Below are 24,316 nucleotides of genomic sequence, written 5' to 3'. Positions count from 1 at the left end.
TCAAGTTTTTTATACCAAACAAAAGGTTTATTTATTTTTTAAATAATTTTCGTACAATATTATTTATTAATTATGTACACAACTTAGACAAGAAACTTAAATAACAAAATGGCCTTGATTAAACTAAGCCTTAAGCTTTTCAACAACATGTTTATAACCATTTTCAACAATTGTGTACTCCTGATGCAGCTGGACAAGTCTCTCTTCCATTGTTGGCAATGTAGCTCGCATCCATTGCGTATCAATGTTGACTTTTTCCATTTTTTTTATATCACTCAATTGCTTGTGATAGACAGCATTCAAACGTTTCTTCACATCCAGGCGATATACTTTGTACTCATCGACATCGTATACATTGGTGTAGTATAAGCGCAATATTTCATACACTTTTCGACATTGTTTTGGGTTAATCTATATGACAAAAAAAGAAAACAAAAATATTTAAAAAAAAAAGAATACAACGAAATAAATTGCTTTAATGACCTTAAGTCTTTCTCTTGCTTCCTTAATCATGTCCTTGGAAAATCCTTTTTTAACGAGATCCTTTTTAAAGCTGTCCAATTCCAAGCACAATTGTGAATCTACGAAATTTCTCAATCTTTGGAAATCCTCCGATGGATCTTCAACTGTGATGTCAATTACACTTTTTTGGCCTTGATAGTATTTGTAGATGGTCTCAATGAACTTGGTACCAATGCGCATTTTTTGGAACGGAGGTAGAACCAACATTTGACTTATACGAGGGCGAATATTTTGAGGATATGCATAGTATTCGTAAACAGTAGTGTAGCCAGTTGCAGCATATTGAAAGACGCCATCGTGATTTTTATACTTCTCATAGCTAAATAAATTCAAGGTAAAAAAATGCAATGCAAAGAATATACAGTACCTTGCCATATTATTAGACCCAAGCGAAAAAATACATCTTTTTGGTTCATATTGTTCAATTAAAAAAATAAAAAATTGGGATGATGACCTTAAGGCTAGGCGCACACATGCGATTTTGAGTCGCAAATTAGATGACAAGAATTTTAATGACTGTAGACACAATTTTCAAATTTTTAATCGCGGGAAGCATGTGTGTTCACAGGCATTGAAATCCTTGTGATCCATTGAACGCGACTGAAAAATCGCGCGACTTAAATCACATGTGTGCGCCTAGCCTAACTGGTAGACCAGAATGATGTAGCTGTGGCTTGTGTCTTGTGTCGCTGTCAGAGTTAAAAAGTATGAAATTAGTATATTGGTGCCAGAATACGTAGCTGTGGCAAGGAAATTCGCTGTGGTACAAGTCGAGTCGACTTTTACTTCAAGCTACAAGCGCAATGACTTTTGACGTTTCTATTGGGGTTGCTCAGTTAAAATTATTTTTTTTTTCAAAGCGATTGACATTTTAGTGCGCCACATAATTCTGTTGATCTTTTCTACATTTTGAGCGATTTTATTTTATACCACCGCGTTTTTCTTTGCTACAAGCGAATTTTCATTCTGTTCAACCAGTAAAAGAATATTTAATAGGAAATTGTTTATTCCGGTGTAACTCAAAAGTCGTGTCCCGAATTGCAGTAAAACTATACGATCTTAACTTTAAAATTGAACTATACGATATTTTTCAAAGAGTACCAACAGCAACTACCTGTTGCAGTGCATGCTTCTGTTCGTAAAAGCTGTTTTTGGGGATTTAGGGCTAGTTTTACACAGTTTACGTTCTTTAACATAGAAATTTAAACTTACATTAGTCGCTAAGTGTAACTTACACGACTGTGAAACTTGCAAACATCGGATAGAATAATGTTCGATTTAAAGGGAAGCAGAAGCAGCGTTGATTCTTCCGATCGTCTCTTATTGTTTATTATCTCTGTCATTTAAGCATACAATAAATAAAAAAAACCACTCTGCACAACTGAAATCATTATTTCTAGGCACATATTTTAATGATAAAATACGATAAATAGTTCATTTTCTTTTCAACTCACAATCTGAAAATTATTAAGACTGATCTATGCTATGTTCTGTTTTCTTTCTTACTTTAACTAAGTTTTAAAAACGTTAGCACTTGTATTCTGTCCAAAAACCAAACTTTTATATCATTTGTGGCTATTAGCAATCAATATTACTGAAGAAAGAAAAAACAAACATTTAAATTTGGTATGCGTCACACGTATTACAAGGAAATTTTTTACCTTAGACTGTTAATAATGGGTATTTCGGTACCGAATTTTTGTATGATAAAATTGCGAAACGAAAAAAAGTAAAAAATGGCGCTGATCTAATTGGTCTAAAAAAAACAAAAAAAAAAATGAGTTCTTTGAAATTTGTTGTTTGCAAGTAAAAAACCGTTATTTGAAAACATTCAACTCGTTTTTTTCATTTTAAGTGGATTTTATTAGTGATGGGAACTATCGAATAAAAACTATCAAGCTATCGATACTTGTAAAATATTCATTCATTCGATAGTTTAAAATCATTCATTCGAATAGTTTTTTCGTTCGATAGTTTTTTATTCGATAGTTTTTTCATTCGAATAGTTTTTTCGTTCGATAGTTTTTTATTCGATAGTTTTTTTCATTCGAATAGTTTTTTCAAACGATAGTTTTTTCATTTGAATAGTTTTCTCAAACGATAGTTTTTTCATTTGAATAGTTTTTTTTATTCGATAGTTTTTTCATTGGAATAGTTTTTTCAAACGATAGTTTTTTCATTTGAATTTTTTTATATTCAGTTACTGTTTTCTTTCAGTCTATTAGATTATTTTTTTTATTCAGTCATAATTTTATTTCTCTACTATTTTCTTTTTTCTCTTGATTTCACAATTTAATTGTAAATGATTTTATCTGCATTTTAAGGAAGGACTGAAAAGGAAGATGAATGATGATACACATATTGTGTGATCTTCTAAATGATATCTTGAAAGTTTTTCGGGACTGAATTTATGTGTTTTATGTTGGAGTGCCCATATTTTCAAAACAAAGGCGGTAAAGAAGAAAAAGAAAGGCGACACGGTGCATGAAAAGAATAGAAGTTATCTGTCGGTCAGTGCGGTGTCATAAAAAAGTGACAAGAGAGAACAAAATAACTCTTTGACCTGGAAAGCAGAACATGTTCATTGTTTAGCCAGTGTATAGTTTATGATCCTAATTAGTGGGAAAACCCATCCTTTCAATCACTTGACGAGACATGGCGGCGGAAGAAGCAAAACATTCGCGCACGCTCAAAAAGCAGGTATATGTGTCAACAAGTGGATTTTGTAAAGGGTTGTTAATGGGTTAGACAAAAATATGATGCAACTGTATGGTTGGTTTGGATTATTGTATATACTTTTGATATTTGCAATTTTGCATGTGGACGAGCAAAAATAGAAAGTGTAAGAAAAGGAAACAAATCCTTTCCAGTGGTCATTTCTCGACTATTTTTTTTTTTCCTTTTTTTTTACTGAATATTTGATAGTATATATTCGATAGTTTATTCGATAGTTTTTATTCGATAGTTTATTCGATATTTTTTATTCGATAGTTTATTCGATAGTTTATTCGATAGTTTTTATTCGATAGTTTTTATTCGATAGTTTTTATTCGAATGAATGAATGAATGAACTATTCGATAGTTCAAATCATTCAGTTACTAACTATCGATAGTTCAAATCATTCGATAGTTCCCATCACTAGATTTTATGTATATGCTGTCGTCAAAAAAGGACACTCAACACCGACGCATTGGACAAAACGTCACCATCGACAGCCATAACTTCGAGAGCTAAAGTGCAGCGCCTGAGATGGCTAGCTAACGTTGAGCGCATGGACAACAATGCTCCGGCCCGGAAATTTTTCGACTCCTACCCAGAGGGACGGCGCAGTAGAGGAAGACCTCGTCTGAGGTGGCGCAACCAAGAAGAAGGGGACCTCAATCAACTTGGCGTGCGAAACTGGAAGCAGCGAGCTAAAAATAGAGCTGGCTGGCGAAAGTTGTTGGTTGAGACCCAAATTCACAGCGGATTGTAGCCGCCTTATGGCGCTGGTCACCCTAAGTAAGTAAATTTTACATGGGACGATTTTTCAAATTGGTTTAACGCGACAATAATTTTCTGCTCGTTTGCCATTCAAGTTATGTTTTTTTATAAAGTTCTCTTGTAGATGCATACTATTTTAAAATATTTTTTAAAATTAAAAACCCAAAATTTGAAATAGAACAATTCCTATACAAGTACGTTTTTTTCCTTAAATAAAAAGTGGACTTAGAACAAAATATGATGGGACTTAAAACAATCAAGAATACTCGGGCTCATTTTCAAAAGGCTACTTCCCTGTTTTTATAGTTCTATGTCTCATATTTAATGAGAATTTTATACTATCTGCGGAATGAAATTTTTTGACAAAAACGGTTTTCAAATTCGGAAAGAGCACCCTCAAATTAGTAAAACTGCATCATTAACTCAATTTCGGTAAAAAGTGGATTTAGAACAATTTTGCTTTACGCCGACGATATGTAATAACAATTTATTAGAAAATACCATTCTTGGATACATCACTCATTTAACTAGCGAAATGTTCACAGTCGATACGTTAAAACAAACTTAGTAAACGAATATCTGTATAGAGAAAAAGTAGCCTTTTTTCGAATACTTGATTTTCGATTGTGTTTTTTATGTAGCCAGTAAATGTTTTGACCTCAATTTTATATAAAAAATTATAGCTAATCCATTTATCTATCCAATGAGTTGACTTTTTAAATTAATTCCAGCTAAAATAGCCTTCTAGTCCACAGTGAAGTCTGGTTATTCTACGGCGATGAATTCTTAAGAAAACTTCTTTTAGAGCTTATCCCGTTTGGTACGTTATTTTTTTTATCAAAATGTATGATTTTGTAACTTTTTTTTAAGTCAATCTGTATTAACATGATAAGTAAGTAAACTAAACAATAAAAAAATGTAAGATACTTCGACAAAAGCTTTAAAGATTGAACAACATGATTTTTGTTCTCTTGTCCCTAATAATATGGCAAAGTACTATAATACAAACCACACTTACCACACAAAATAGCTCCATTGAGGATCATCGACATCGATATAGGATGCAGCATCAACAAACCAAAGTACAAAAGTCTCCAGCCTAACGAAAAATTTCAAGAAAGACGGTGTCTTGTAGTCACAATGATAGATTTCAAAGCATCGCTCATTGCCTTCACTATCTACAGTCTTGTGTTCGGATAGTTTTTCACCAAAAGGTTGAAATTTATCTGCTTTATCCAAGGTTTTTAGAAATTCATCCAAATTGACAAAGTAACAGCCTTCGGGCAGTTTGGATGCAATTGTGCCAGCAATATCGTCGGCTTTAATATCGCCATTTGATATGTCCTCGACTTTTTTGTCATATTTAATGCCAATGTATATTTGTAAAGGTCCTGCTGTGTAGAGAACCTTTACTTTGAGATTCTCGTAGCCAAAGATGCTTTCGCTTTCACCAAATATTTGATGTGCCATAAGAGGGCTGAATTTGAGGGAATCATCTTCGACGTCTTCTTTGAAGCGGACTTAATTGTTAAAATTGGTTAATTTATTTTTTGACTACGAATTAGAATTTTTGTTAAAGCAAAACCTACTTAATTTAAATTCAACAACTTCCAATGCATCGAGAACAAAATTTTGCAAATTCTGAATTTGTGTCGAGTCGACTGGTTTGTTTTCAGACATTTTATATTTTTTTGGTGAATTTAAATATTTTGGGAAGGTAGCTTTGTTTTTTTAAGAAATAATTAATAGAAATTGTAGGAAACAGAAAACAATTTTTTAATTAAAAATACACAAAATTGAATATTCTGATCTGAAACAGTTAAAAACGTAAAACAAGCAAGCAGTTTTGCCGCAAAAATTTTGGTTTGCAGTTTGCATGGAGAAATTTGACAGTGACAGTGATGTTTTTTTGTTTTTTGCTAAAAATGAGCAACTTAAGGTCGACTGCACACTGTTTGAAAAAGAATTTTTGCTGAAAATACTGGTTAAATTACTTGGAGGTATTAAACTATTTATGAGTATTTGATGTAGCATATTGGGTGTGTTTTTTTATTACAACCGGTCTTAACTGGACAAAGAAAACCCAGTCGGGGTTAAGCAATTTACTTGTTAAATGCAACAAAACATTAGGCCCTTGTTTAGCACCGAGATATCTATGGGCTTAACTTTTTGAACAGTTTTAAATCTGTGCTTCAAACATTTTTTTCATTAATTGTTTGGAATTCGTTTAAAAACGTGAAAACTGACGTATTTAACTATAGTTTTGCTAGCATACATTTTTGTATCTCTTTGTAAAACATACATGAAAAACACAAGAAAAACCCGAAAAAAAAACAATTTTTGTAGTTTTTTCAAAAAAAAAAAAAAAAAAAAAAAATTGCACTGCAAAAAATTGTGAAATTTAATTGTGTTTTCGTTTGGTAAAAAATTCAATTTAATCTAAATCTGTCAAAAAACTGTTGTTGCGACTACTTAATTGTAGTTGAACAGATCAAAAATTGTTTTTTTTTTTGACAGATTTAGATCAAAAAATAAATTGATTTTTTTACCAAACGAAAACACCATAAATTGTAAATATTAACCGTTTTTTATTATTCCACTTGATCTATATAGATCATTAATTAGCACGTATTACAACAACTACACGAGATCTTGCTTTTTATCAGGATCACTATTCGTGTTCCTGATGAAAAGCAAGATCACGATTCGTGATCCTGATGAAAAGCAAGATCTCATGTAGTTGTTGTAATACGTGCTAATTAATGATCTATATGGATCAAGTGGGATAATAAAAAACGGTTATTGAATTCGTTGAAAGTGCGTTCCATTGAAAATCGCTTGTAAACTACTAGTAGTACTTTGCCACCCCAACTAACATTTCAGCTTCGGTTAAGGTATTACAAAAGCTACATTTCAGCTTCTTTTAAACTTTAGTAAGGTTGTTGGGCATGAAAAAAGGAGAACGTTATACAAGTTTGACCCTCCATAAGAAATTTAAACGAAGCTTAACCGAAACCCTTCCGAAGCTTTGAGATTTGACAGATAGCTTCGGAAGAGCTTGTATAGCTGTTTAATACATGTCTTATCGAAATTAAAAAAAAAAAACAACTACAAAAACAAAAAAGAATTCTTTTCTAACTGGTTTTTATTTGATTTTAAATCATGAATTTTATCTTTTGATCTGAAATTATATTAGGTATATATCTTTTGTTAATAATTTTAAAAGTATATAATTTGTTTACCACACCCAGGAATCGAACTTCGTATCTGCTTGGTGGCAGTCCGCCACTCTACCCACTCGGCCATTCTAGTATATAATGAAGTCAAAAACTTCATCAGTTCAAATAGCAAAAATGTCAAAACAAAAAATGTCCGAGGTAAATTATTCAATGTCAAAACCAAAAAGTGTCCCAGCTAGATTATTCAATATCAAAACCAAAAATCAAATACAAAACTTAGTAATTTCTGTAAAGCTTCTATAAATTCATTAAACAGGCTTATCCGAAAAACAAGCTTTCTTCGTTTAAGTCTCTTTAACAGTATTTAAACAACTTATTAGAAGTTGTTAAACAAGTCCAAACTTCTATAAGCAATTAAATTCTGAAGCAAGCTCAATACAAGCTGTATACAAAGTAGAACCTGCGAGATTTCAATTTACAGAAGCTGTTGTGCTAGTTGGGACGTCCTAATGCCGACTTTTCACGAGTCGATTTTAGCCGCATGATATGTCGGTCGACTAGAATTTTTCTATGGCGAATGTCACTTTAGTAGCTTGCGACTTACGTTCACACGAGTCGAAAAGCTTCTCCGCACGGCAAAAATCGACTCGTGAAAAGTCCCCATAATGGAACAGGGCTATTGAAAAATAAATGGATTCATAGTGCCTGGCTACACGGTGATTTTTCAATCGCCTAAGCAGTGATTTTGCTGCCAAGAGGGATGAGGAATGAAGGGGGAAGATGCTCACGAATGGAACTGAATTTTCTGAGGGTATTGCTAAATTGTTCCTCTTTTTGACGTTTGTTCCTAGAAAATGTAAAAGTGGAACGTGATTGGGCACAACAGTGTGTAGCCACCTCATGTGATTTTTCAATCGATTGAAAAATCACTGTGTAGCCAGGCACATAGACATTTAAAAAAAAATCTACAGATTGGTTTAAAAACTGACGACATGTTTGGCTATAGTGTAAATGAAAAATTCATCCGACCATGTTAGGTCTATCCGTCAGAGCCGACAGTGTGAACAAAGTTCACATGTGTACACAGGGGAGGATTTGCCCGTGGTGGTAATCCAAAGGCGTTAAGAATTATGTGACGCCCCAGTAGCAGGTTTCACATTAGGCGTTTTTCAATTTTAGCAGGACAGCTCAGGACCCTGCTCAGACAGGGTCCTCAGGTGTCAAAAAAAAACCCGTTTTTCTTTTTTAGCTCAGACATATCTGAGCGCTCATTTTTTGTTTGTTTTTTTTCGATCAGATTCAGACCTTGATTAGAGCATGATCTAAGAACTGAAAAATTGATGGAGTAGATGAATTAAAAAGCTGAGCGCTTCCAATTTCATTTATTTTGTTCATGTCATGAGTGAAATGACACGAGGAATAATTTGAAATGGTTGTGATTACAATCACATATAAAAGTTATAAATCAGAATACAATTTTACCAAAACATGGCAATAACCAATATTCAAATCACTGCATTCCTCAAATTAGGTATGTATTTTTACTTGCAATTTCCAAAATTAAGCGAAAAAGGGGTGAATGCTATTGGCGCCCTTCCTTCCTTGTCATTTCAGAATGAGCCGCACCTGTTGTAATAAAAAAATGAATAATTTATTTGTCAAAATGAAAAGTCATCCTCCGTTTAGTCATTCATTGTGCATAAATTCATTTCCACAGTAAACTCAACTCAAAAAACACTACTTTTCAAATTAAAAAGAATTTTGTTTCAAGATGTCTTGTTTATTTACACATTTTGGAGAAATTAATGAACCATCTTCCCGAGCCTTTTGGGGTGATTTTGATGATGAAGCCGAAGACTCCATAGACCAAACAAAGTATAAACTTGAATTAACTTTTGTATCCCTCAAAACTAGATTTATTTTACATTATTTCAACAGGTTAGAATGGGACTCATTTTCTGCTCCAATGCCGGTAGATCTTCTAGTTCTAATGGAAGGATTTAATATTTCTGAATTCGGGGAACAAATATTTTTAAAAGATTCCCAGGAACTATGTAGAATTAAAAACAAAGGCATTTCTTTGCATAAATTCAATGATAAAAGCACAATCATTGGTTTGCTTGAAGAGAATCTTGTAAACAGTGGAGAAGTTGCAAATTTGTTGTTGCCTTTTTGCAATTTAGCAAAGAATGTTGTCACACTAACTATTCAGCCGAAAGTTGAATATAAAAGTGAGGACATTTCTAGATTTAAAGATGAAATAACAATTGTGCTTGCTGTCAAGTCTGATTTGAAAACTATTGAGAAATTGGAAGCACCTAATTTTATTGTGGGTGCTACAGCTGGAAGTAAGTTACTTGAAATCTTCCAGAGATTCGGCAAATTAATAATATTTTTTTTTGTTCAAGTCTTTTCATACAGGGATATCAAAAACTTGCCTGTAGATTCGTATATAGCTTACACAGATAAATCAGATTTGGACACATTATCTACTGCACCAATATTGAAGCTATTACGACAAATTGGTATTAAATGTCCGGAAAACTATATTCCCAAACGAAGAGACCAATCTCATTTGTACATGTAAATATTTGTGGGGTTTGTGGTGATCATTTAATAAATTGGTGGAAAAAGGTTCAATTTACTACTTTTTATTTGGTAGCGAAAAGATTAGATTGCAAAGACTTTATGTGATTGATTCAATTGTCCAACCTCAATTTGTGGTGATGGTCCACTTAATCGAATAACTTTAACTGAGGTGCAAACAAAACATGAAACTAGTTCCTAGTAACTAGGTACTCACAATTAAAAAAAATTTAATTAATTTGTATTTATGTGACCTAAGAGAAGTCATAGCCACATTAATGGATGATATATTAAAACATGTTCAGTCCAATTTTGAATACAAACTCCAGGAGAAAGGGTCCTAATCAAAGAGCTTTCAAAAAGTTTGCTCTCATTTCGCTTTATCATCATTACTAATGGACAAACACGGACGACTCAATTGGTATTGCCCTGTTCAAATGAGAACCTGAGAACTCCATCAAAAAGGCATTATCATAAAAAGTTCTAATATAACCGCGAAGTAAGAAGAAAGATAAGTTTAAAAACTCCTTACCCGAGAGTTTTCATTCAGAATTAAGCTGATAAAGTTTTGGTTAAAATCTTTTTTTTTTTGCTGGCCGTCAATACAAAACTACCTTTTCCTTTTGCTTTTGTTTAAAAAAAGAAACCAATACATAATACATAAATCAACATAATGGCCGTATGCATAAAAAATAGTAAATTCTAGCAATATGAAATTAATAAGTATAAACAAGGTTAGATATGCACAAAATGTGGACAAAAAACGTTCATACTTTACAATTTTTCAAGTAAAAGCATTTACTATTTTGTATGCATATGAGCCAATAAGTCAACATAATAGTGAAGTTAACTTTAAAATCGGAAGTTGATCCTACTTTTTTTGGCGAGTTAAGCCTAAAGCCAGAACCATAATTGGCGGATGGAGTCGGAAGCTACTGTCAATTGTTGTTGTTTTCTTTGTATTTTCCACAAGTTTTCATCCGTCGAGTGCGGTTGCGAGCGCTGTTCCCCTCCGTTTGCATCCGACGATCCGACAATTATAGTTCTGCCTTAACGACTCGCGTACACAAAATCCGTCATCGGCCGAGGTATGCTCGGGCGATGTCGGCCGAACTCGGCCGATAGAACTAAGCACAAAGAAAAAAAGTGCGTACACCACTGAAAACCAGGGCTACCTTTGCGCCTCTAAAGAGGCGTTTTTCCTCTTTTTTTCACCCAATCCACTTTCCCTCCACTTTTTCAAATTGTCAAAAAATCCCTCTTTTTGATATTTTGATTCCTCTTTTTCCTCTTTTTTAAATTATGTACGTTTGATTAAAAAGATAGGCATTTTTGTGAAAATCATGGAAAATTTGGCTCTTACACTTTCAATTATAACGACTCAATTGTAAAAAAAATATAGGTACGTTACTGTTTGATTTTCATGAGATTATTTTTGATAAATTTTGTGTTGTTCTTGAAGAAATTATGCACAAGTAATATTTGTATACGATTATTATTTTCAATTTTAATTTTAAGAAAAAATGTGTTAAAAGGTTTATAAACATATATGTTGCGGTTCGGGAAAGGCGCAAATGAGGTATTTCGTGTGACTGTCGTACTTATTCTATTTTCACATTTTTTTATTAGGGCCTCTTTTTTTTTTATCAAAATCCTCTTTTTTTGGCCTCTTTTTGAAAATCTACGAAGGTAGCCCTGCTGAAAGCTACTTCGTCCGTTGACGTACGATGACGCCCGATAACAACCGATCAACCGGCATGATCCGAACTAATTTGGATTTTTCGTCCGTTGTCGGGTTGATTTATACAGAAATATTGCTTTGCAAAAATTGGCGGTATGAACTTTCAAAAATATAAATTTCTTCAAAATATTACATTTAAACAATTATTATATGCACTTCAAGTTTCACAAAGTCAGACAACAGACCGGCAGCGCCGTCGTAGATCGGAAGCAGTGTATGCAAAGGATCGTCCGAGTAGTTCCGACCCGATGTCGGCCGATAATTCGGTTTTAGTGTACGCGAACGGTAATACCTACGCTGCTGAAGTGAAACGAAAAATTTTGAAGTCTCCAAAGTCAGCGAACATTTTTTTTAGCATTTTATAACGGTAATATCTCAAAAACGGAGGCCAATCAAATTTTTCTGACTTCAGATTCGAGTTCAGCACATCAAAAATCTCCAGAAAAGTATATCTTAGTTCTTGTGGCAAATAAAAGTTCAATTTTGTTGACCAGTGTAATTTGTATGGGATCCATTTTAGCTCAGATAAAATTTTTCGATAATTTGTATGGGAGCTAAAATTTAGCGCGAACAGCGTACCAGGTTTAAGACTTTCATGCTCATTCTTGTCCAGACAAATTCTCTAACATTGAATCCTAACATTAATGTCACGCCTCCATAAGATATTCATGTTCAGACTAGTCGACAGGACACAAATTATGTCCAATGGAAAAGACACTCACATAAAACTAGTATCGATTTTTAAAGTTATCGACCTATTTGCACATCACTATTTCGAAATTGGCATCTTGTCTGATTTGACAAGTATTTAACCATTTTTATTTATTTGTCAACATTTTTTCTTTATTAATATAAAAATGGCTGCAGATAATTCAGATAGTGGTAAAAAAATAATTTTAAATATAAATTATTTATTAATAATAAATTCTCTATAGGTTCAGATTCAAGTTCAAGTAGCAGAAGCCCATCGCCATCGCCGAAAACAGCTCGCACACCAGGAAGAATCGACGACACGCAAGCTCCAGGGTTAACACAAAACAACACATAAATAATCCAAACAAATAATTTTTTACATTTTCTGCCTTCTAGGTCACCAGACAGTCATAAGTCTGGAAGTGGTAGTGATCGTTCACGTTCCAATACACCACAAAGCAGAAAGTCTCGTTCTGGGACACCGCAAAGCAAAAAATCACGTTCCGGTACACCAAACAGTCGTCGGTCCGGATCTAGAGAAAGTCGTCATTCAAATAGTTCCAATGGTTCGGATAGTCCACCAGGATCTCCACATACACCCCAATCCGATGGCAATCGTAGCCGTCGTTCGCCCAGTCGTCATAGCAGACGTTCGGTGCGTGCCAACGCCGAGGAAGACAGCCGGTCGCAATCACCTAACCTAGAAATCGATGATAGGCGACGATCAACATCGCGTTCTCGTTCCAGGTCTAAATCTCGCAGCCGTAGTCACACACCGGAAGTTAGGACATCTCGTTCTCGATCACATTCGCCATCGGGTTCACCCAAAGCGAGATCTAGGTCTAAAACTCCAGAGACGAAAAAATCGAAGTCTCGTAGTCGTTCAGCATCGAAATCGAAATCGAGGTCTAGGTCTAGGTCAGGTACTCCACATTCAAGAAAGAGTCGCAGTGGTTCAGAGTCGGGAAGTGATGTTGGTGAGAAAGAATCGGCAAAGAAACGAAAAGTCGTTTCCAGTGACTCGGACGATGATGATGTTAAAAAAGATGCTCCGACAAAAATTAAAAAGGCTAAAATAATTGACACCGATAGTGAAGATGAGGTAAGAGTACTTGAATGCAAAATTTTGTTTAAATTTTTGTTGCTTCTACTTTTTTAATTGGAAAATCAAGAAGGTATGACAGGGTTATTAATTAAATAACACTCCCAAAGCCTCCATTGAGGTATCGATGTTTTTCAGTATACCAATAGCAAAATTGTTAAAAGCAATAGGTTTGATAAAGGGAAAATTGCCTTACATAATTTGATACGAATTATCCTTTAATCACAGAGAGTAAACCCAAGTTGCATTTTTAGAAATAGGAGACGCAATCGCAACAGTGTTGGAGAATCTCTAAGCAAATTGGTCACTTATTGATTTGAACAATAGTATCCTTAAAAGCAAGAATATTCAATATTCAGAAGGTCACTCACTAGAGCTACGCCACTCAAGGATGTCCTGTCCACCACTGCTATGAAATATGGTAGTCAAAGGACTACTAATAAAACTGGAAGCAGAAAGATTCAAAGTGACTGCATAGGGCGGCGACATTACATAGTCATATTGAACTTGTTCGGATTAAAACAAAGTCACCCAACTACACGAATCCATGAAGTTTCCTATTCAAATCACCATTTTTATAGATTCAGCATCGGAGTTTTCTAGAAGGTTTGCCAACTTGTATGATGAGCTCTTAATAGCATTAAATTATCTTAGGAAGATAGTTACATGTTATATACTTTCAAGAAAACAAGTCTTTATTCAACAAGCTAACAATTTAATTTAATTTTCATTTTCATATTGTTCTATTACATTATAGCAAAAGCTACTTGATTGATTTCAATATAAATAGTTAAAGTACAATATTGACAAGTGTTTTTCTATAATGCTAACACCTCCCCCTTTTTATTTAAAATATGTTAAAATCTTTAAACCAGGCTGGAGTACGAACGACTCTTTCACTTCGTCTAACTTCGTTTTCTGGAACTCTAGGAACTCTAGATTCAGCAATTGGACTGGAACTTGTAGTTGGTTGATTTTGTTGTTGTGAAGATTCTTCTATTATTTCATTAGGCTCAATAGGTATTGGTATAGATTCTAGTTCTTCAACGGAAGGTGGATTTACGTCATTTGACACAGATGGTATCATATTTAATTCATAAAGAATGTCATTTAAGTTGTTTGAAAACTTCTTTTTGATAGAATTGGTGTTATCAGGAGTATCAGGAGCATAGCGAGTTTTTAGCTGGTTTGCGTGTGAACGGATAAGTCTGGAACGATTTGGAAATTCTGTTAATACATTATAATTGACATTACCTATTCTTTCAATGATGGTCCCAGGAATCCAATGGTTCTTATTTCTTTTGTAGAACTTAGCATATACAAGATCGCCTGGACTATACTCTCGTTTCTTACAACCATGTTTGGAATTGAAGTATTGATTTTGTTTGTTTGGTACGGTTGATAAATAATCTTGATGTTTATGCGTCATCAGATCTAAAGCAGTTTTTATCTTCCTACCAAGAAATAGTTCTGCCGGTGATTTGTTGTTTATAACTTTGTTTGGAGTTGATCTATATGTTTGAAGAAATGTTTCCAGGTTCTCTTTACTCGTCCCTTCGTGATGAAGCTTTTTCAATTCTCTTTTTAAAGTATCAACAAAACGCTCTGCTTGTCCATTTGATTGTGGATGGTATGGAGCTGTACGCGCATGATGAATACCTCTTGATTGAAGAAACTTTTGAAATTCTGAGCTCGTAAACTGTGTTCCATTGTCAGACACAATTTGTTTACAATCTCCAAATTGGGAAAACATTTTATTGAGCTTTTGTATGATTGTTGATGATGAAATGCTTCGAACTTGGAAAATTTCAGGCCATTTAGAAAATGCATCTACTATGATAAAATAGTATTTGTCATCGCATGGACCTGCTATGTCTATGTGTATGCGTTCCATTGGTGCTAAGGGTCTTGGCCATGATGATAAAGTTGTCTTGATCGGCGATTTTGCAGCAGTTGCACAACTTTGACATTGTCGGACATATCCTGTAATTTCATCATCAATGTTGGGCCAATACACGTAACTTCTGGCGATTGATTTCATCCTTTCGATTCCTGGATGGCCACGATGAAGCTGTTTCAAAACACGTTTATGGAAACATGATGGGATTATAATTCTGTCATTGAAAAGTAGACAATCGTCTACTACTGAAAGTGCATCTCTTCGGTCGAAATATGATTTAACCTGTGCTGAAATTGATTTCTTGTCTGGCCATTTAGATCTCATGAAGTTGATGACTGTCTGGAGAACTTTATGTTTTGAGGTTGCTTTCTGAATCATTTTGTATGTTAATGGCAAGTTTTGTAATTGTTCATTCAAATTTTGTGATATTTCGTTTTCAAAAACTGTACATGCGACTACATATTCTTCATCAGGTTTTGACTGGGACTCGATAAGACGGGATAGGACATCTACACACCCAAATTCTTTTGTTGATACGTAAAGAATTTTAAAATCGTACATCATCAGTGTTAGAGCCCATCTCTGTAGTCTATTTGCGGTATAAACGGGTATACCTTTCTTACTTCCAAAAATTGCCAAAAGAGGTTTATGATCGGTATGCAAATTAAATCTGCGTCCATAAATCATTCTATGGAACTTGGTCACTGCAAAAATGAGACCTAGAGCTTCTTTTTCGATTTGACTGTACTTCTTTTCAGATGGAGTCAAGGCTCTTGCTGCATGCATTACTACTTTTTCTGTTCCATCTGGGAAAATGTGGGCAATAAATGCTCCTATGCCTTCACCTGAGGCATCAGCTGCGACTTTAATTGGCAATTCTGGGTTGTAATGGGTAAGAAGTAAGTCTGATGAAAGTATTTCCTTGAATTTGTCAAATGATTGCTGGCATGACTTGGACCATTTGAATTCTACTTCGGCTTGTAAAAGCTTATCTAAAGGCGAACGGATTTGACGCATTTCCTTGACAAACTTACCATAGTAGTTGACAGCTCCAAGGAACGATCGAAGTTGCGTTAAATTCTGCGGTGCTGGCATGTTCTGAATTTTATTGATTTTCGCTTGATCTGGTTGTAATCCATTCTTATCAATTATATGTCCAAGGTACTTGATTTTTGATGCGAAAAATGAACATTTTTGAATTTTTACTCGAAATCCATAATCAAAAAGGCGCTTCAGTACCTCGTGAAGACTTTGGAGATGTTCTTCCCAGGAGGAGCCACTTATGATTATATCATCCAAGTAAGCTGCAACACCTTTCAACCCTGCCAGTAGAGTATCCATAAGTTGCTGGAAGGCTCCTGGTGCTGACTTCACTCCGGGTGCTAAGCGATTGACATTGTACAAACCTTTGTGAGTGTTGATAGTCAGAAATTTTCGTGACTCAGTAGAAACTGGTATCTGGAAATAAGCGTCAGTTAGATCGATATGACTGAAAATATTCTTGTTGCTGAGTGTTGCGAATATGTCATCAGGAATTGGAAGTGGATACTGATGTGGTTCTAGAGCATCGTTGAGGCCTGAAGAATAATCTCCACAAATTCTGATGTTACCATTCTGTTTTCTTACTGCTACAATTGGTGCCGCCCATTCGGAAAAGTCCACTGGGGTTATGATACCAAGATCTTCCAGGCGTTTCAGTTCTTTTTCAATTAATGGTATTACAGAATATGCCACTGGTCTCTTTGCTCTGAATACAGGAATAGCTCCTGGCTTGAGGTGAAGCTGAACGTCGACCTTAACACATGCTGGTTCATCGCTGAATAAACCCTTGTATTCTTGACGAATACTTGCAATGGCTGCATCACGATTGTGTGGAGTGTGACTGATTTGGCAACATACATTGCTAAGAGGTTTATCCCAAAGATTGAAACTGTGACATAAGTCAATCCCGAATAAATTCAGGTTTATGTCAGTTACGAAAAACTTTCCCTGACTTACCTCTCCAGAACGGAGACGAATGCTGCAGGTGAAATTAGCAATTAGTTTGATGTTATGACTGGTTGCACTTTTTGCTTTTTCACTTAGACGTGACCCTGGTCTGCCTAACTTATTCCACACTGATTGACTTATGATGCTGATGTCGGACGCTGTGTCTATTTGAAGCTTAATAGGTGTGTCCTTAATGTGTTTAGCATTATGTACATCACTGATCTGAACTGTGATGAATTTTCGCTTGCTTGAATGTTCAATACAATTCACAGTTGTTTGAATTGCATTGCTCTGAAAAGATCGTTTCTTGAAAAAATGTTTTTTATTACCTTTAAAATTCTTCTTTTGCTGAACACCTTCTTGATTTGATGATGAATTTGATTTGTTGTAACAGGAGCAGTAACCCTCTTTTAGTCCTATCTTTTTGCATTGAGAACATTTGTGTTGTGAATATGTACAGTCCCGAGAGAAGTGCATAGCTCCACATTGCCAACAAGGTGTTCTTGGTGTCTTGGTTGTATCAGATCTTTGTTGGAATGACCCATTGATGAAACTTGATGAAACTGCATTGACAATTGAAGACGGCTGTGGTGTATGTTCAATCATTGCAGTATCTGTTTTGAGATTGATGTATCGATGAGCTTCAGAAATTAATTTGTCGAGTGTGATGGTTTTTGCTTTTTCTTCATCTTCAAGTGACGCTAATAATCTTGTTCGGATTTCCGAGTCTTCTGGGGCTTGTAGTCCAGTCACAAATAACAGACATTTGAATTGATCGATGGAAAGGTCACTCAATTTGAATTCTTCGCAATTTTTGTTCACCAATGATGCGTAGGTAACCAAATCGTCTGTCTTTCGTTTGATTGTTTGAAGACAGCTGAAACGAACATTGAATAGAGTACCTTTACGACCAAACATACCTTTGAGTTTTTTTATTGTCTCCTCAAAACTTATATCCTTGACTTTTTTTGGTAAAATCAAGTTGGCATATTTCTCATGAGCGATAGAGTTCACTTTTCTCATGAGAAGACGAACCTTTGCTGCATCATCAAGAGACGCCCCATCGACAATGAAAACGTCTTCGAAACGTTTGTACCAAGATTCAAAAGTCAATCCATTTGCAGGATCATAGACAAATTCTTGAATGTTGTTTGCCAATGTATCCATTGTGAATTCCTGACCTCGGCGTTCATCCTTTTCCTCGATAATTGATTGCAAAAGTTTGCTTTGTAGTTCGAGAAGTTCCAGAATCTTCGGATCAGTCGCCATTTTATTTAAGATGAATGTTGGTTTAATAATTACGAATTGAGTTCTTAAATAATCCTCGTCGCCAAATTGTTATATACTTTCAAGAAAACAAGTCTTTATTCAACAAGCTAACAATTTAATTTAATTTTCATTTTCATATTGTTCTATTACATTATAGCAAAAGCTACTTGATTGATTTCAATATAAATAGTTAAAGTACAATATTGACAAGTGTTTTTCTATAATGCTAACATTACAGATGACTGTCAAAGCAACCGAGATTGATGACCCAATTAGCGCAAAGTGCGCCGTTTTGATACCAAAACTTATGAAACCTATGAGTGATAAGAGGATTTATTTAAAAATAAAATTTAAATTGTTTCTGAAAGGAAAAACTAGTGTTTAGCCAGATCTAAATCCGCTTTGTTGCATTGAAGAACGAGATCAAGTCTTTGATCTTTAATTCTGAGATGTTATCTATGTCGTTCGTTGAAAAATTTCACTCCCCAGAGAGAGAGCGCTCTATTCCTGGAGAGGAGCAGGACATTGGCATAGGAAAAGGGGGATTTTAATTTACCTCACAGCCCTTTGAAGATATTTCTTTCCAAAAAGCTTCTTTAGATTCATTAAGTCACAAAATTATTATTTTCAAACTGACTAGGGTTTATCCTATGTGATTTGAATAGGATGAACTCCAGTTTTTCTTAGAAGCAGTTTAGACAGTGTCTATGAATTATGACAATCTATTCCACTTTTTGTGAAAAATGAGTTAGAAACTCAGTTTATCTCAATTTTTTAACCTCTTTCTTTGAGTGTGGTTGAACACTTTCAAAGCCAACTTGTTCCAGAGTTATACATTATAGAAATATTATGGTTTGCACCAAAACGAATGTATTCCATATTCTTTGAGAATCAAAACCACACTATTCCTGATATAAAGCAAAATAATTTTATTGCTAAGTTTCAAAACTAAACTATTCCTATGCATGACTTTCAAAACAACTCTATTCCAAAATGAATTGTTAAATATTTTTATAATGCGTTGGGTCTTGGGTGACAAAGGAAAGCATAGGCAGTTTAAAATCAAAAATACATGTTTAATTCGATTTAGAAGTTGTTTTTTTTTTTTTTTTAAAGAATAGCATAGATTGTTTTTGAATCTAGGGGACACAAATATTATATTATCTATAAGAATCGTCTTGAGGTGAATGACCTCTACTTGAGCAGAAACCCGATATAAAACTGTGACGTTATTCACTTCAATGTTCTTGGAATATCTAAAAATCTGAAGTTATTCACTTCAATTTTTTTGGTACCTGATTTAGGTTGAAACAAATTTTGAATTTTTTTCAAAAATTCTTTTTCGTTGTTATTATTTAAATTGAGGAACACTAGCCCAATCGGTATCCCAATTCTATGTATGTATGTAAATATAAAGTATGTACAAAAACATTCTCTCAAAACTATCTGATTTTTGCAAGCCTTGGAAAATTTCTTTTTTAAGGTCAAACAAAAATCCAAAATTAAAAGAAAAGTACCCTACTCTACGGCATTAATTTGAATCAAAATAATCTCTACTGAGGTACTGTTATGGTTTGTAGAAATTTATATTCATGTTTTTTCGATAAAAAAAAACTTCTTAATTAAAAAAGGCACAAAAAAGTAACAAAATAAGCAAAAAAATCGAAAAGGCACTGATGAGTAAAAAAGGCACTGACGGGTAAAAAAGGCAAACTTAAAAAATAGTTAATTAAGAGAAAAATGTAAAGAGAACAATAAAAAATTAACTGGTACAAATATAAAACTTTAGAACTTTTTACACTTTTACACCTCAGTACTTTTTGTCCCAGCATAATTTTAACATTGGAGAATTTGGCTCTTTTTTAAAAGTTATGTTTTTATATTGATAATTTTAATGTTTGGTGTGGGAGAAATGATTTATCTCTTACCCAGAAAAATGTCATTAGAAAATGAAATCCAAGTGCTTTTGACTATTGCATCTTGAAACACAACCTCTGTCGTGTTTTTATTTTAGTTCTAACAAAGCAATCTCTATGCTTTGATCTATTAAGCGCTATGCAAAGGAATTTAATGCTCTAAAGATTACTTTTTCTTTATATAATTGTTACGCACGAGCCTATCTCTAAATCCAAAAATATCTAAATTTAAAAGAAATCTATGAGCGGAATTCATAGTAGTTGCTCGAGTTAAGATTTTTCTCAACTCCAGTAAGTTCATAATTATTTCAAGCAATCGCTGTGTGTTAGCAGACGTTCACTTGAGAAAAATTTCGACTCCCAGTGATGACTATGAATAAATTCGCTTGAGTGAATGCTTAAGATGTTTCTCAACTTGAGCCATACTATAAATTCCGCTCTATATTTGGAAGAAGTCCGGAATAAAGAATATTTTACATATTTGTTGTGTGAATGAAAATAAACTCCTAAAAATGGTAAATACAGGCATTAAAAGCGTAGATTGCAGAAAAATAAGGATCTCCTTGCCTAGGGTTAGCTATATCATTTTCTGCTTTCTAAAAATTCACCAGTACGATATTAAAATTTTTGAGGAATCACTTTGCTATTCTCTGGACTGCATCGATTAGAGTTGGGCACTTTAGTTCATTTGAGTGATCGATCACTTTAGTTCAAATCACGCTACTGAACTAGTTCTGAACTAGTTCATTTTAGTTCAATTTATTTTAATCACTCTGGTTTTGTTAGAATTAAAAACCAAAATTAGTTTGTACAAACTGTATCCAAATTTATGTAAAATTGACGCATTCTACATAATAAAACAAATACAACCTAAAAATATTCTTAATTTCGTTCATATACTTGTCGAGCTTTCTGGTTCCTGACGAAAGTCTAGAAGAAGTACGTTTTGCTTTCATTAAATCGAAATCATAGTAATGCAAGGACCAAGATGCTACTTGTTTTTTTGTTCTTGCTCAGAAATAAGAGTAAGTGGTGCTTGAAGAAGAAACGCAGATAGATACTGGCGCAAGCGACCTTTTGTTTTACCGACATCTAAATCTTGAGGAAGAGCAGAAGAACTGATTTCGCTCAACAAAGAATTGGATGCAATTTAATATGCCTTTTGGTTTCTGCACCCCTTCTTTAAACGTCTGTCGGGTTAAAAGGGGCTGTCGTCGTATAAGAGAAGGAGACAAGGACCAAATTTGAAAATTCCCTTTACAGATGGGACTTCCTTTCACCCAAAAAATATATAAAAAAAAAGGTTAATGTAAGATGAGCGCAAGCTGTTTGTTATGTCATATTACGACTGCTTTAGGTTGCTGTTTAGTTTGTTGAAACAAATCTTTTTCGCTATTCGCGAACTAAATTGAACTAAGTAAGTGAACTAAGTTCACTAGTTCACCTAGATGAACTAGTTCATTGAACTAGTTCGTTCGCGAACTACACAAGCCTAGCATCGATAGTATATTAACCAGCATATCCCCATTTGTCTTCAAACAGTCGTATTCATTTCTATAGATTTCCAATATTCACTCAATATTGCCTTGGTTTCATAATGAAGTTTAAATCTTAGTAATGAATTTTCTGAGTGATAAAAAACATTGAGATTTAATTGTTATCGTCTATAATTACTATTTTCTTTTTACTAAAAAAATAAATTAATAACTCTCATTGCAGCCGCAAACTCAGCCTACTGCTGGAGATGTAAACGAGCTTTTTGGTGATGCCGATGACATTAGTGTTTCCGATGAGGATGAACAAAAATCAGACGCCGAGGGGAACGAAAATGAGCCTAGAAAAAGTCGTTCTCGATCCAAATCCCAAACGAGATCTCGTTCTAGTTCCGCCCACTCGGCTGCTAGATCGCGTTCACGTTCAAGATCTAGATCTCGATCTCGTGACGCTAGAAGCAAATCAAAAGAACCAGAAAAGGAAGATGAACCTGAACCAATACCTGAAACTCGAATCGATGTTGAAATTCCCAGAATTGTTACCGACCTTGGCAAAGAAATTCATTTTATCAAATTGCCAAATTTCTTGTCTGTTGACACACGTCCTTTTGATCCAGAGACATACGAAGATGAAATTGACGAAGAAGAAACAATGGACGAAGAAGGTCGACAAAGAATCAAGTTGAAGGTGAGCAATACCATTCGCTGGCGAGAGTACATGGATAACCATGGGGAAATGAAGAGAGAATCCAATGCACGTTTTGTTCGGTGGTCAGATGGAAGTATGACGTTGCATCTAGGTAATGAAACCTTCGATGTATACAAACAGCCATTGCACGGGGATCACAATCACATGTTTATTCGTCAAGGTACTGGTCTGCAGGGTCAAGCTGTTTTCCGTACCAAACTGACATTCAGACCGCACTCAACTGAATCGTTTACTCACAAGAAGATGACAATGTCTTTGGCTGATCGTTCTACCAAAACAAGTGGTATTAAAATTCTTACACAAGTTGGTAAGGATCCGACAACAGATCGACTGTATAATTTGAAAAAGGAGGAAGAGAAACTTCGTCAAGCTATGCGCAATCAAAATAAACCGAAACCCAAGAAAGCTGGACGTGCAGGTGCTGCCGGTCACGATACGCATGGAGGAGCAAATACCTCCTACCACCAAGACGAAGGAAGTGACGATGAAAATGCTATCTCACTTAGTGCGATTAAAAATAAATACAAGAAAGGATCAGCAGCTGCAACAGCAGACACTAACAAGGGCTCAGCCATTTACTCGTCGGATGAAGATGAGGGATCTGATTTTGAGGGAAGACGGAATAAGAAGATCGATAAAAATAAAGTGTCGAAGGCTCTGCGAGATTCAGATGATGATTCTGAACATTCCGAGGCTGAAGAAAGTATTAAAAAAAAAGGCGATGATGGCGACGATGCAGATGATGGCAGCCATCATAGTGCAACAGGTGGCAGTGATGCTAGTGACGATGATTGAATTATTCTGACATTATGTTTCTTTTTGCTAAATTTAAAAAGAAGAAAAATATTTAAAATAAGGAATTAACAAATAAATAAGTTCCACAAAATAAAATATACATTACAGATTTAAAAACAAAATGGTAAGTAGTTTTTTTTTCATAAAAATTTTAAAGAACAAAAGGAGAATGCCAAAAATAAAACCCACCACGCACAAAAATGAGACCTTAAATCCAAATATAGAAAAAATACATTTTTGAGCTCTGCTATTCACTTCCTTTCGCATAACATACACTCCGGACTAAAAAAACGGCTGTATCTTAGCAAATTTGCGTTATTTTGGGGTCAAACTTAGCAAAATTTCGACCTCCATAAAATCAAAACTACTCATCCAAAACTTATAAAAAAATACATTTTTGAGCTCTGCTATTCACTCCCTTTCGCATAAGATACAATTTGGACCAAAAAAGACTCCCCTGAAAAAAATCACATTTGTTTTCACAAAAACGGCTGTACCTCAGCCAATTTACGTTATTTTGGGGTCAAACTTTGCAAAATTCCGACCTCCATAAAATCAAAACTACTCATCCAAAACTTATAAAAAATACATTTTTGAGCTCTGCTATTCACTCCCTTTCGCATAAGATACAATTTGGACCAAAAAAGTCTCCCCGGAAAAAAATCACATTTGTTTTCACAAAAACGGCTGTATCTCAGCCAATTTACGTTATTTTGGGGTCAAACTTTGCAAAATTCCGACCTCCATAAAATCAAAACTACTCATCCAAAACTTATAAAAAATACATTTTTGAGCTCTGCTATTCACTCCCTTTCGCATTAGATACAATTTGGACCAAAAAAGACTCCCCTGAAAAAAATCACATTTGTTTTCACAAAAACGGCTGTATCTCAGCCAATTTACGTTATTTTGGGGTCAAACTTTGCAAAATTCCGACC

General features: G+C 34.5%; 3 protein-coding genes across 3 annotated transcripts; 2 read left to right on the top strand and 1 right to left on the bottom strand.

Moving 5' to 3' along the window:
* Positions 1–26: 26 nt before the first annotated feature.
* LOC129915907 (histone acetyltransferase type B catalytic subunit) lies at positions 27–5,870 on the bottom strand. Its single transcript, XM_055995610.1, has 4 exons — positions 5,596–5,870; positions 5,025–5,526; positions 484–841; positions 27–411 (listed from the first exon to the last, which is right to left on the bottom strand). Exons 1-4 carry the CDS (start codon positions 5,684–5,686, stop codon positions 124–126), a joined length of 1,239 nt encoding a protein of 412 aa, XP_055851585.1. The 5' UTR covers positions 5,687–5,870; the 3' UTR covers positions 27–123.
* A 2,992-nt stretch (positions 5,871–8,862) lies between these two features.
* Positions 8,863–9,814, top strand: LOC129914613 (uncharacterized). The gene is made up of 3 exons (XM_055993946.1): positions 8,863–9,060; positions 9,124–9,533; positions 9,594–9,814. The coding sequence occupies exons 1-3, from the start codon at positions 8,957–8,959 to the stop codon at positions 9,770–9,772; spliced, it is 693 nt and encodes a 230-aa protein (XP_055849921.1). The 5' UTR covers positions 8,863–8,956; the 3' UTR covers positions 9,773–9,814.
* Positions 9,815–12,307: 2,493 nt separating this feature from the next.
* Positions 12,308–23,400, top strand: LOC129914342 (another transcription unit protein). The gene is made up of 4 exons (XM_055993540.1): positions 12,308–12,394; positions 12,448–12,538; positions 12,602–13,307; positions 22,101–23,400. The coding sequence occupies exons 1-4, from the start codon at positions 12,370–12,372 to the stop codon at positions 23,376–23,378; spliced, it is 2,100 nt and encodes a 699-aa protein (XP_055849515.1). The 5' UTR covers positions 12,308–12,369; the 3' UTR covers positions 23,379–23,400.
* The last annotated feature ends 916 nt before the right edge of the window (positions 23,401–24,316 follow it).

Source organism: Episyrphus balteatus, chromosome 3 (genome assembly GCF_945859705.1).
Source record: "Episyrphus balteatus chromosome 3, idEpiBalt1.1, whole genome shotgun sequence".
NCBI lineage: Eukaryota > Metazoa > Arthropoda > Insecta > Diptera > Syrphidae > Episyrphus > Episyrphus balteatus.
This window is presented reverse-complemented; position numbering and strand designations above follow the sequence as displayed.

What these genes read in the sequence shown, in the direction of transcription:
- LOC129915907 (XM_055995610.1), bottom strand. Translation starts at nt 5,686, where the DNA reads ATGTCTGAAAACAAACCAGTCGACTCGACACAAATTCAGAATTTGCAA. An exon ending in AGTTGTTGAATTTAAATTAA is followed by an intron (nt 5,527 to 5,595) that starts GTAGGTTTTGCT and finishes TTAACAATTAAG; the next exon opens with TCCGCTTCAAAGAAGACGTC. An exon ending in CAATGGAGCTATTTTGTGTG is followed by an intron (nt 842 to 5,024) that starts GTAAGTGTGGTT and finishes GAATTTATTTAG; the next exon opens with CTATGAGAAGTATAAAAATC.
- LOC129914613 (XM_055993946.1), top strand. Translation starts at nt 8,957, where the DNA reads ATGTCTTGTTTATTTACACATTTTGGAGAAATTAATGAACCATCTTCC. An exon ending in GACTCCATAGACCAAACAAA is followed by an intron (nt 9,061 to 9,123) that starts GTATAAACTTGA and finishes TTATTTCAACAG; the next exon opens with GTTAGAATGGGACTCATTTT. An exon ending in TGTGGGTGCTACAGCTGGAA is followed by an intron (nt 9,534 to 9,593) that starts GTAAGTTACTTG and finishes TTTTTGTTCAAG; the next exon opens with TCTTTTCATACAGGGATATC.
- LOC129914342 (XM_055993540.1), top strand. Translation starts at nt 12,370, where the DNA reads ATGGCTGCAGATAATTCAGATAGTG. An exon ending in GACGACACGCAAGCTCCAGG is followed by an intron (nt 12,539 to 12,601) that starts GTTAACACAAAA and finishes TCTGCCTTCTAG; the next exon opens with GTCACCAGACAGTCATAAGT. An exon ending in ACACCGATAGTGAAGATGAG is followed by an intron (nt 13,308 to 22,100) that starts GTAAGAGTACTT and finishes CTCTCATTGCAG; the next exon opens with CCGCAAACTCAGCCTACTGC.